Raw genomic sequence first — 14297 nt, forward strand, 5'->3', positions numbered from 1 at the left:
AAGTCCAAATACAGCTTCACATGTAACATTTATGGAAAATTTCATTTTGTAATGCATTGCAATCAAGGGAAAACCTTTAGTGCTCTCTCGTAAAGCCAACACAGAATTGATTTTAACTGCAATTCATCGACTGGCCACTAGAGGCTGACTCTAGACCCCCCATTTTACAATGCCCAACTTTACAGCAGAAATAAATATGTTTACAGCCTGGTACAAAAAGTGTTTTTGGTCTATATAGCTAATTTTACCCTTCATGACAACTGTGAGGGGTGTGAATTTTTGTGTAACTTATCTAGTTTAATTTTATTTAGCCTTAAAATTCTGCATAATTAAGGTGTGGCCACTTGACTGACAGGTGAATTTCCACTGCTGTCTCTATCGTTGAGCTTTGCAGGTGTGGTTTCAGCAACCAGGCACCTCAGCTCCACCCACTTTCCACCTCTTTGCCCATTTTCGGTGATGGCAATGGCAGCTTTGGGCTTTAAAAATGCTTCAGAAACCTAGGGGTGATGTCTCCGAGACTATTATTGCAATGATTGCGAAATTCACCCAAGAAGGCAGATAAAGCGAATGAGATGTTGATTATAAATGTGCTTAATATAAATAGAAGTTAGTTAATACTAGGGCTGGGCAAAAAAAAATATTTTTCGATTAATCGTTTTTATTTCTGTGGTTGATTCAAAATCGATTCTCCCAGGCCACGGGTCGATTTTTTTCCCCCCAATTTTATTTCCGCAAAAGTAAGATTAACGTTAATCTAATTACTAGTCTTCTCCACTAGATGTCACCTTTTTTTTGCCTTTCGTGATGTTACCAAAGAGCGAAAGGGGAGCCTGTCATTCATTCATTCAGTCTATATTCTATAATCTATATTCATTGAGTTGAATCGAGAATCGGGTATAAAATCGAGTCGAGAATCGGAATTAAAAGTTGGATTGAGAATCGTAATCTGTAACATCTGAATTGATACCAAGCACTAGTTAATACAGATCTGTTATTTAATATGTCATTTAATACATCTTGATTAATTTTGATCAGATAAAAATGTATTTAAATTAATTGAAAGTAATTTGAATATGAATTGGAAGCTTAGCAGTCGTGTCACCTGTGCACTTTAAATGTGAAACTGTTTTTGTATTATATATCATATGGATTTGTGTCTTAAAGGTGCAGTGTGTAGAATATAGCGGTATCTAGCAGTGAGATTGTGAACTGCAACCAACTGCTCAGTCCACCGTTCACCGAAACGCATAAAGAAGCTACGGTAGCTGCCACCTGACAAACATGTTGTTGTCTAAGACAAAATACCATAGTGACAAAACCGCTCTATAGAGCAGTTTGTCCATTTGTGCTGCCATGGTTATACAGTAGTGACTTCCATAGACCCGCTGTGTAGGTAGATAAAAACGGCTCATTCTAAGGTAATAAACACATAACAGTTTATTATGTAAGGTCTTTATACACCACTGATAATGTATGTTATGTATATTATATTGCTTTTTTCTGTCAGTAGATACTTCTAAAAGTTACACACTGCACCTTTAAAGCCACCTGATCTCAGAAATTTCCGTGGTATAGTCATGGAATATTTTGCTTGTTTATCCGGTCATTGTCACGTGACTAAATTTGTTTTCCTATTTTTAAATCATTTTCGCTTTGGTTTAGGGTTTGGGTTAGAATGTCACTTTAACTATTGGTTTATACTATTTTGTATCGGATTTTTAAAAAATTGTCGCCTGACGTTAGGGTTAGAGTTGGATTTGGGTTAGGAAGTTATTTTATGTAACAGAAAGTCATTCTAACCCCAAACCCAAGCGAAAATAGGTAAGAAAAAATGAAAAACAATTGAGTAACCCATATGTAAAACTGACACGGAAAAGAAAGTCCGTGGTACGGACACGGAAAAATGCGGAGATTCGTGACAATGACACGGATAATGAGCAAAATATTCCGTGACTATAACACGGAAATTCGTGAGATCAGGCTGCTTAAAGTCCATGTAAAGTCTGTTATTAAATGTGTTCTCAGTTTGTGACACCAAAGACAAATGTGATATTAACACAGCCACATTTTTAATGATTAAAATAATGGCAAATAAATTAAAGATAAAAATTTCGAAAAACAGGAAGGATTCTTTCTCTGCTGAAACCACGCCTACTCACTGTAAAGCTGCCATCGCTCTTAAATTTTTATACCGCTACAACCTAAATGGATGCTCATGATTGTGTTAGGGGTGGAGCCATGTTCAGTGGCTCCAGTGTGTCATCAAGCCACCGTTTTAGCCCCGCCCAAATAATCCTGAGCACAGAAATGTAGAAAAAATTGTTAAAGGGTGTGACTCCACAATTCAGTACTACATCTTTGCAATGTGTTTCAGAAATACATTTCTAACATTAATAATGTGTTTACAAACTATTCTCTGAACTGACTTTATACAGATTTTAAAAGTTAGCTTCCTATGTATTCAGTAGACCCCAAGACTGCTCACTAGAGCTGAAATGTGTACATGTGTGGGTTCACTTTGACCCACACCGTCCAGCGATTTTTCTCTCTTAATAACTTGTCTTGTTGTTTATTTGAACTTCGCTTTGCTAAAATAATGAATGGAGCCCTAAAGCCTTTTTTATTAATGATCTCTTGGCACCCAACAGCTCTCACCCAGTCATGTCCGATTTCACAGTCGTGATTGTATCTATACAGGAGGTCCGTTTACTAGAAGAAAAACATGAGACGGCCTCTCCTATTACCATTAACCCCCACCTGTATAAATGACACTGTCAGCAAGTCATCTTTTTATGTCCGGCACTCACAGTATTCATGTAAACTCGCCAGCAAGTTTCCATTTGCCGCCTTGTGAATTAGTGGGTTTATTCTGGCCGCAGCTTTTAACATAAACTCAAGCTCATGTCAGATGTCTTATAGAGCAGCATTTATCCTTGTACATCCTCCGTGAGGACATCACAGCTGCTTTCCCTTCTGGCCACTTTCTCCACAGTGAGAGGGTTTAGATTCCCATCTGAAGTCTTGTTTTCTGGATGATACTTTTACTGGCAAGCATTTTATCTAAATTCATTCATTTTAAATAAATCCGGCCTTAGCTTTCTTCACTTACTATATTGACTTATTTAAGAATTTTGTTATTAATGTGTTCGTTTTACTTGAAATCATATTTGCTATTGAATGTATGTTTTATGTTTATTTCACAAAAGTGTTCAAATTTGGTAACAAGGATCATTTATAAGCGGTGTAAAAGTAAATCCTTGTGACCTGCAAATTTTTTAACAAAAAAACATGTAGCCTACAGTATGAATTCGCTTGCAATTAAAACACATTTTCAATTCAAATTTAAGAAAAATAGCTTTTTCAATGATAAAGCAATACATTTAATTCACAAAGTATTTGGACACGTTTGTTAAATGTTAATGAAACATGTCTTTGACCGACACCTGCTTGGACACCTGTGTGAACTATTGTATATATAAATGTGTTTTTTGTTTGTTAAATGTGACTATGAAGAACTGAAATTAAAATATATAATTTATTCAACGTCCTTCACTAAAAATTATTTTTACACAATTTCTTTTACATGAGTAATATTAAATAATCGCCTAAATAATTACTATTAGTGTATTTAAATATGTAATTATTACATATTCTAAAACTGTATGTAATATTGGGCTGCATAGCGATTAATTGCAACTAATCGTTTGCAGAATAGTTTTTTTTATATATCATATATGTGTGTTTACTGTGTATAATAATTATTTCAAAATAAATACACACACATGCATGTATAATTTTAAGTAAAAATATATTTATATATTAGGTATTCATATAAATTTAAAATTTATATGCACATGTAAATATTTCTTAAACCTATACATGCATGCGTGTGTTCTTGTATATACAGAATTATTATACACAGTTCACCCAGATATATGATGTAAACAATTTAGTCACGATTAATCACTATGCAGCCCTAATGTAATATGAATTAGGCAATATTTATGTATTTAATATATATTTTTGGTGTTGGAACATAACATTTATAAATGTTACAACAAACATTGCTCTGGGGATTATTTTAAGATATTTGACAGGCCATGTGTGCATTTTACAGAAAAATAATCAACACCTGTGGAACATTTCTTAACCAATCAGAATAAAGCATTCAACAGCCCTGTGGTATACATTTGTATAATTTATATAACTGATAATATTTATCATTAGCCATACACCACTGGATTAATATATTTTCACATAATGCCATATTTCTTCAAATATAAACGAGTACATGTCAGAATCATCAAGAATGTTTAAAGTATTAATGTCTTGTCACCCAGAATATGAGCTCATTATGTAATCCAATCGTTCTGCTAATTTTCTTCAGCCACCATTTTTCTTTAGAGGCTACTCCAAATATTTAGTTAATATGTGCGGTTAAGTTAATTAATTAATATACAAAAATAAATCAGTAATTAGTAGAAAGTGCAACCCACTAATATTTAGTTGTGGGTAATTTAACACTCGTTAACACTAGCTGGGAGAAGTACACAGTTTAGCATCATATTTTGTTTTCTAATTCAAAGACATTCTTACATTGTGCATTCATGATTTACAGTAAGTGTCAAAATGTTTTTAAGGTTCTTAAATGGCTCTCTCATCCTCAGGTTTTTCCACTGTCTCCTTTTTTTCTAACTCATGATCTGTCTCTGTCATTGGTTCACAGACCCCTGGAGCTCCAGTATAAATATGGTAATCTCAGTAAAGGCGAGTGTAAACCAGGTTACACGGAGGCCAAGATGACCTCAATCTATCCAAAGTAAGCTGATCTCACTCTGCATCTGTTCTCACTCCTCATCTTATCTCACTCTGTATCTCCTCTCATTCCAATCTGTTCTCAATCTGCATCTCATATCACTTTTTGTCTGATGTCACCCTCCATATGATCTCACTCCACATCTGATGTTATATCCTGTCTGATCTCACTCTGTATATGCTTTCACTTCACATCAGATTTTACCTCCTATCTGATCTCACTTTCTCACTATTTATCTTATATCACTCTGTATGTGCTTTCACTCCACATCTGATTTCATTTCCTGTCTGATCTTACTTTGCATCTGATTGAACTCCACATCTAAACTCACTCCTCATCTGATCTCACTCGCCATCTAATCTCACTCCACATCTGATGTCACTTCCTGTCTTATCTCACTCTGTATCTGCTTTCACTCCACATCTGATTTCACTTCCTGTCTTATCCCACTTCCTTTCTGACCCCACTCCCCATCTGATGTCACTCCCCATCTGATGTCACTCCCCATCTGATGTCACTCCCCATCTGATGTCACTCCCCATCTGATCTCACTCCCCATCTGATCTCACTCCCCATCTGATCTCACTTTCTGTCTGATTTCACTTCCTGTCTTATCTCACGTCCTTTCTGATCTCACTCTGCATCGGATCTTACTCCTCATCTGATCTCACTCCCCATCTGATCTCACTCCCATCTGATCTCACTCCTCATATGCTCTCACTCTGATCTGATGTCACTTCCTGTCTAATCTCACTCTATCTGATCTCGCTCTGTATCTGCTCTTACTCCACATCTGATTTCACTTCCTGTCTTTTCCCACTTCCTGTCTGATGTCACTCCCCATATGATCTCACTCCACATCTGATTTCACTTCCTGTCTTATCTCACTTCCGGTCTGATCTCACTCCCCATCTAATTTCACTCCCCATCCGAAGTCTCCCCATATGATCTCACTTTGCATCTGATTTTACTCTGCATCTGTTCTTACTCCATGTCTATCTCACACCCCATCTGATGTCACTCCCCATATGATCTCACTCTGCATCTGTCTTCACTCCCAGTCTAATCTCACTCCCTATCTGATGTCACCCCCCCATATGATCTAACTTTGCATCTGATCTTACTCTTCATCGGTTCTCACTCCCCATCTGATCTCACTCCCCATATGATCTAACTTTGCATATCTCATTCTGTTCTCACTCCCTGTCTTATGTCACTCCCCATATGATCTCACTCTTCATCTGTTCTCATACTGCATCTGTTCTTACTCCCCGTCTAATGTCACTCCCCATATGATCTCACTTTGCATCTGTTCTCACTCCCCATCTAATCTCACTCCCCATCTGATCTCACTCCCCATATGATCTAACTTTGCATATTATCTCACTCTTTATCTGTTTTTAATCTGCATCTGTTCTCACTCCTCGTCTAATCTCACTCACCATCTGATGTCACTCCCCATATGATCTCACTTTGCATCTGATCTCACTCTTCATCTGTTCTCACTCCATGTCTAATCTCACTCCCCATCTGATCTCAATCCTCATCTGTTCTCACTCCACATCTGATCTAACTGTTAAAACTCATAAAGTTCACAATAACAACATGTTATATTCAGATACAGACATCCTGTTTTTTTGGCATGAAGAATTATCTATTTTATCTGTCTTTAGTCTATGTATAGTCTATGTATTCAGAATACACATTGTTTCAAAGCAGCTTTACAGAAATCATACTGATATGTCTTTAAGTGGAATAGTATATTAAAAAGAATCAGATTAATGACATTAAATATCCTAACAATAAATAGATCTTTAATTTAGCTGACCTCAGTTCGGAAGGAACCAAACCTGATGCTCCAGTTCTAAAAATGTGAATGAGAAAAGACTTGTGCTTCCTTCTTGCAGTTTTGCCCTTATACAGTAAGAACAGAGCACTATGCCATGATGCTATTTAACCCATACACAGTAAAGATGTTTCTGCATGCAGTTCTCCTGAGAGAAAGTCAAAGTAGCTAAAAAAGGGATATTTCTCCTCTGTTGTAAATAATTGATATTTTGCCTAGATTTCTCACTGTGGAAGCTCTTTTTATCCTCTGTGCATCAAAGATGTAATGCAGGTCTTTTTTGAGTCCGCCTGTTGTGCTTCTCTAAACTCCCATTGCGTGAGAAAGCAAAGGTTGTGATTCACATGACTTGCACTAAAAGGTTTCGCCAAGCCACAGGATTTCTGCTGAAACCTTTGAGGTCAATATAAACCACAGTTAAGAAATCAGATTCAGATTCCTTTAGATGACGGATCAATACCTTAACGCATGCAAATTCTTAACTTTAATTTTAGGTGTCTTTTTTTTTTATATCATTAGTCTTTGTAGTTACTCAAAAACGTCTTACTGAAGAAATAATTTTAATAATGTAATACAACGGGTTGCGGCCCAGATCACGTGACTCGGGTTTGTCTGATTTTGATGTCGAACCTCTCGGCACTAAGTGGATTCAGATGGGAATACTACAGTAAATAGACCATGACATCTTCAATGTTTGTTGAGACACTAACCCTGTAACATCTAGTTAGCTGTGTAATTAGCATCTAACACGCATTGGTGAACGTGACTGTGGACCCCATTTACATCTGACCTTAAATAAATGCACAAAGTCAGCCAAATACTAGCGATAGCCAAAAACTACACGGAAAGATTTAATGCCTAAAAATCAAGTACATGATGAACTGCATTGTCACACCACATCAGTTTTAGTGTGCTTCGTTCTTTTCATTCCAAGTTTTCCAAAACTACCGCTGTGCCAATGAAACTTATAATTCTGGATATTCGGGCTGAGTTGGAAAGGGTTATCGGCCGATACCAATAATAAAAAAAATCCAAATATTGGCCCATATATCGACCTTGGAAATATATCAGTCGACCACTAGTTGCGGTCTTCCATAAACGTAATTGCCTGGCTCTGCCTAGGTTATTTGCATAAGGCGATCTGATTGGCTGACGCACACATTGCCGCTTGAAAAGTTGAGAAATGTTCAACTTCTGCCGCGAGCAACGGCACTGACACTGCGCAGATGGATCCACAATTCAGTTCGGCATCGCATGACATCACACATTAAAAGTGACTGGGAAGCGTTAATGCTAACGCCCCGTGTGAATGTTCCATGAATGTCTATAAGCTTTTGCGCATAAGGCTTTAGACAGTATTAAAATGTATTTAAGAACATAAAAAAAGTGTGTCCAGATGTTTTTATACTGAACATAAACTATTTGACACACCTGATGAAACATCTAAATTCTATCTATAACATTAATCTTTCATAGCATTTGTTCAAAGATAGTCCTGTGAAAATTATTACTATGACTTAGATGAATATGTGATCGCATGTTGGTAGACATGCGTGCAGTGATCCACATAATTGGGGTTTTTTCACGAGTGGATGTGTTTGATAGTCGGAGCCAGTAACGAACAGGGGACCGTCTGTCACCTCCACTTAAGTGACTGGGACGTGAACAGACCCAGAGTTTGGTGTTCATGGGAACTGTAATGCATCGAAAACACCTGTGTCATTAGTAATATTACACCAGGGGTTGGGCAGCTGTGTACAACATGACTGAAGTTTTCGGCTTTTGTTTAGTGAGGCAATGAAACCTTGTGCATGTTTTTGGTGTATAGTATCAGGTCAGTGTGAAATACAGGGTCCAGCACAGGTGTTTCTGGACACTCTTGAGAGAGGATTTCATTGGCAGTGTAATTGATATAATGTGTTGGTGTTGAATACAAAGCACAGAGCAGTTAACCTACAATACACCAGATTTGTGTAAAGTGTTTAATTACGTAGTGTTGGGAGGTCTGATTCATTTTACTTAAACTGTTTGGAATTTTTTGGATAGATGTAATCTTGAAGAAAATATTAAGGTAAATGCTGCCAGTTAATGCATTTTCAATTTGTTTATGTAAATTGGAGTGTGTTTTAGTTTTATACTTTGTATTGATTGTAAATTAATCTGTCACCCTAAGTTATTTATATGTGCTAAATATTGTAAATCGTCATTAGATAAATAATTTCTTGTAGTTCTCACTGTAGCTTCACTGTAATTAGATGACAACATGTTAGAGGAGTACATGATAAACCCCCCGTTTAATAGTCAATAAAAATTATATATTATTTCATTAGATTGTAATCTATTAAGGACAATATGATTTGCAATATTACTTAATATTCAAATACATTCTATTTAATAATTTCCCTGTTTTTCTGTGATTTTCTTTTATTTTTTTAAGCTGCTTTGAAGCATTAAACATTAAAAAAGTGCTATACAAATAAATAGGATTTGACTTGACTTGATTTAACTACTAACATGTAGTTTTAAAATAGCTTCCCCTGCACTGTCAAACTGTGTCCTAATTCGAAGGCTGGATCCTTCAGAGGTTGCGAAGTCCACGAACCCGCTTCCAAAATCCACAAAGCAGCTCCCGAGGTGCATGGAGCAGCTCCCGAGGTGCACGGAGCAGCTCCCGAGGTGCACGGAGCAGCTCCCGAGGTGCACGGAGCAGCTCCCGAGGTGCACGAACAAGCTATCGTGGTCCATGAAGCGAACCGAAATCAGACGGTCTAGCCTATGGAGGATCCATAGCTGCGTCACCTGCTGTTCCCTCGCACCACGTCTGTCACCGGGTCACAGCAGAGAAGGTTCAGACTTTTTAAAGTGAATATGGAACCAACATTTTTTTTATTTTTGTTGACAAAAATTTAGACGCAACATAAACAGTATTGCAGAAATAATGTTAATACAAAATATAATTAATATTACAGTTACAAATACTGTTTTTTTTTTTTGTGCAAAATACACACTTTTATTTAACAAAGGTTTTAAATGTTTATATTAAAATATTCCAGTTGTTACAGACGCGCAATAAATCTTGGGATAGTTAAGGCTGTGGATCTATTTATTCCATCCTTTGGGATTCCAGGAAAGAAGGATGCATTTTGAGGCGCCATTTTAAGCATACTTTGAATTGGGAAAGCCTTACTAGTCTTCAGTTGCAGTGCTGTAACGCAAGCAAATTTTTCGGTCTTGGAAAGCAGCCTTTGGAGGTCACAGCCTTCGAACTGGGACACTTGCTAATGGGTTGAAATAGGTTTGGTTTTGCTTTAAAACACTATATATAGAGATATCTCTTAAACACATCAGTAGCCAGTGGATTATGGGTAAATACAGAAATATGCCACCATTACATCGTCCTCACACCAGATATTCACGAGTCATAACTGTAGTTATTATTCGCAGACTTTCATTTTTGTCATTCATGCTTGTCATAACTTGAATTTTTCTCTTTCATTTGTTTTGCTAGGTTTTTAAAGCCAGCCCCCATGTTCCTCGACAAAAATTTTAAACGTCTGTCAAAGATCAGCAGTTACCAACCTCCCTTCGGAGTAAAAACACAAGGTATTACTTGTTTTGTTTGTTTATATATAACACTTTCTTTGTGTTAGCTAGAAAACTGCTCTGGTAAAAACTCATTTTCTGTGCTATTCAATTAATTTGAAATGGTTTCTATACCAGGTTTTGTGCGCATGGTACTGTTTGGGCTTTAATTATACTGAAAACTCTGCACAGTTATCCATAATGTGAAAACTTGACAAAGAAGTCCATCAGCTAGCACCAGAACCAGCACCAGTCTGTATAAACCACCCAACCAGCTCAACAAAGAAATTCATTCTGGCCTAAGCTGTTTTTCAATTCAATTAGTGAACGCATTTATTCAAGGAAACATAAATATTAGTCAGATGGTTTGTAGATGTAATGTCCGCCTAACTAGTCACCAGGGTCCTATGCAGGTAATGTGGAAGCCATTTTCCTGTGACACCTATTCAATCACATCTATAGTTTTTAGACGAATTTCCCTCCAGCCTGATTCAATCACAAAATTACACTTTTGTGGTGGATTTTTTCTCGGACACTATTTAGATACTTCACTTTGGTCAGCGAGCAGATGGTGTGGGACCTTCAGAACAGAGCTGTCAGCATCTCCACATCAGAACTGATGAGCTTTTTCAAGCAGCGGAAACGTTAATGCGTGAGAACTCAATGTCTGTGTAGGAATTACAGTTGTCTGTGTTGACTTAAATGTGATGTTGAAATAAAAACACAACTGAATACTGAGATATTATTAACTGTTGCTAAACAGTTTATTAACGTTTGTTAAACCGAACACCATTGTTTCTATTTTCATAGCAAAAGTAGTTTCGAATCTAAAGTCTCTGTAAACTGGAAGTCACGATTGACTTTACATCCAAATTATGATGTACTTCAAAGTGAAATGAAATATCACACGAGGAAAATAGTGGGCGTGGCTTGTGTTGTGCACTGTAAATTGATTGGATATAAAAAAGCAGACGCTTTATAAAAAAATGGAGGCTTATGTTGCGTACACACCAAAAGTGAAGCATTCGCTTTTTGCCTTCTAGATTACTGGCAGGAGTTAACATTGTGTCATGAGAATTTAATATTTTCACTTGCGCAAAAAATGTTTTATAGGCGAGCAGTGCGTGTTCGCGCCAAACGCGCCACCCAATTTGCATCATTCTCACCACACACATTTGCATCTATTCGAGTCTATTCGCGCAAATAATTCCCTCTGGTGTGTACACAGCATAACTGTGGGTTTACACCAGACGCGAGTTCAACAATTTGCGCGAGTAGATTATATACAAAGTCAATGCAAAGACGCGTCCTCGCGAGGGACGCGCCATTCACCTCAAACTCGTCATCGCCCAAGTTGAAAATATTCAACTCGAGCAAAAAATTTGCATGACACGAACTTAAATCCCGCAGGTAATCTAGAGCGAGTAACGCAAAGCCCCGCATTTGGTGTGTACATAGCATAACAGTTGGTGAGGGCGTGGTTAGCGGATGCTCCGCCCAAGCCATCAAGCTGACATCATCAGAGTATGAGTCAATTTTCAGATCTTGATTAGTAAGTTTATAAGGGCACATTAATAAAAAATATAATCAAAATAATAATAATAATGACCCACATAAATACATTTTTTGATGAACACTGCAATATTCTGAAAAAATAAGAATGGTTAGTTTTGATTTCATGGGGACTTTAAATAAAACCCGGAGTGACCCTGAGCATTGTTGAAGAGAGGTGAGCGATTACTTTTAGTAAAGTGTTTAGACTACGATTTCTGCCTGGACTTTAAAACAGGCCAAGGGAATCTTTTAGACTTCCATGGAAGGAGCCATACAGATCTTTTGACTCGAGTAAGTTTCCAGAACTCTCTGCAAAAACATGACTTCTGTGTTTTGTAATTTCAGGAAATGAACTAGTTTTAATTCTTCATCTGATCATTTGAGAATGAGATACGTTGCCAAACTCCACCACATGCTTGTGTGAAACAGGCAGATGTGTGTTTAAAGTGATGCAAATCAATCATTTTGTTTTTGTAGACTTAACATGAAAATCCTGTTTTATTATACCCAGAGTTTCCCAGTAGACGGCCTTGAGGTTGTACTAAAAATAGTGCAGTGGATATTGTAGAGTACACACTTGAATGTGTTGGAGGTTGTGATGTAAGTCTCATATCAGCGTGAGACGTGCTGGTTTAGAAATACTTCATTCCTTCATGCTGGTGCCAATTCATAATCTGTCCATCCCAAACAGTATGCCTGATTTAATTTAGACCACATACCGTCTACTACTGTACTACTGAATACTGTGCAGGTTTAAAAACATACTGTGGGCTTTTTACATGTTAAATGTTTAATATACTAGTATGCAGTGTTGCTTTTCTTCTGAAGGTTTTTTTAAAAGTTATATTAAAGGTGCAATGTGGGACTTTCAGAAGGAACTCTTGACAGAAATGCAATATAATATACATAACTATATTATCAGTGGTGTATAAAGACTGTATTGTTTTTATTACCTTAAAATGAGACGTTTTATCTACATACACCGCGGGTCTTCTTATATGGAAGTCGCCGTCATGTTTCTACAGTAGCCCTACTTGGACAAACCGCTCTATAGAAAACTTTTTGTCACTACATTGTCTCAGACTATAACGATGACTGTCCTGATGTTTGACCTATGGTGGTACCGTAGGTTCTCTATGCATTTCGAAAAGGAGGGGTGAGCTGTGGACTGAGCCGTTGGTTGCAATTTAGTCTCACCGCTAGATGTCGCAAAAGTCCAACATTGCACATTTAAGTTGTTAAAAAAAAAATTATAATAATAAAACATTCTCTCCCCATAGAGAAGATCATCGATAATATTTTGGACGGTACAAAGATCTATTCACTGGGTTCAGAACTGGACAGGTAATAATTATGCTATGGTAATTAATCACTACATGGTAAATAATGATAATCTTATACTGTACATTGAATATACATTATACAATACTGTACGTTATTCTGTTTATTTTTTAACTTTAAATGTTTACATATTTTTTTATCTATCTCTTACAGTATGAGTTGTATGAGGTGTATTATTATTGGTAATGGAGGAATTCTGTCTAACAAGTCCCTAGGCTCCAAAATCGATGAATATGACGTTGTTGTACGGTATGTTATTAAATATGTTGGTTTTGATTGTGAGTGTGTTGTGTGAAGTATGACGAAAAGCAACAGATGTGTGACTTCATTCATAATCAATCGATTTGATCAGAGGTGCCCAAACTAGGGCTGCAACGGCCTTTAATTTCGCATGAGATAACGCAGATTGACGCAGATGTTCATATTTCTTATTAAACATTTTCTAAAATGTACAAATAAAACAAAAACATTTACATTACAAAAATGTAAATAGAAATTAAATGCAAGGAATTAAAGTGAATAATTTTTTATGCACATCATACTTGTATAGTATGCATCACGAAACTCAACAAACTCTGGTACTATGGGCTAATAATGGAAAGGTCGAGGCAGTGGCACACAGATTAAAGGAAATTTAAAAATGATTGGCAAAATGATTTCAAAATGATACAGTTACCTTTGAAATTAGTTAGTGCATATGTTTGCATATTTATTTTTTAAATATTTGAAAATTATAAATAAGGAGAATCAGGGCAACTTTAATTTGAATATATCACAATATATTAATATACCACGGCCCTCAGTCAGGTTTGATTTTTGGCCATTGCTAGGAAAAAGTTTGGGCATCCCTGGAGTAGATCCTTAAAGGATAAGTCCATTTCCTTTAAAAAATCCAGATAATTTATTCACCACAATGTCATCCAAAATGTTGATGTCTTTCTTTGTTCAGTAGAGAAGAAATTATGTTTTTTGAGGAAAACATTCCAGGATTTTTCTCATTTTAATGGACTTTAATGGACCCCAACACTTAATGCAGTTTAAAATTGCAGTTTCAAAGGACTCTAAATGATCCCAAACAAGGCAAAAGTGTCTTATCTAGCGAAACGATTGTCATTTTTGGCAAGAAAAATAAAAATATGCACTTTTAAACCACTT

At 36.6% G+C, this 14297-nt stretch overlaps 1 protein-coding gene across 2 annotated transcripts in view; it reads left to right on the forward strand.

Annotated features, from left to right (window-relative positions):
• The window catches only part of st3gal3a (ST3 beta-galactoside alpha-2,3-sialyltransferase 3a), a 42764-nt gene that overhangs the window by 9012 nt on the left and 19455 nt on the right, over nucleotides 1-14297 (forward strand). For both annotated transcript variants that reach the window (XM_065293832.1, XM_065293833.1), the window contains 4 exons: nucleotides 4730-4822; nucleotides 10174-10268; nucleotides 13082-13145; nucleotides 13296-13391. In XM_065293832.1, the coding sequence (XP_065149904.1) occupies nucleotides 4730-4822; nucleotides 10174-10268; nucleotides 13082-13145; nucleotides 13296-13391 (348 nt within the window). The remainder of the gene's footprint in view (nucleotides 1-4729; nucleotides 4823-10173; nucleotides 10269-13081; nucleotides 13146-13295; nucleotides 13392-14297) is intronic.

Source organism: Paramisgurnus dabryanus, chromosome 7 (genome assembly GCF_030506205.2).
Source record: "Paramisgurnus dabryanus chromosome 7, PD_genome_1.1, whole genome shotgun sequence".
NCBI classification, from domain to species: domain Eukaryota; kingdom Metazoa; phylum Chordata; class Actinopteri; order Cypriniformes; family Cobitidae; genus Paramisgurnus; species Paramisgurnus dabryanus.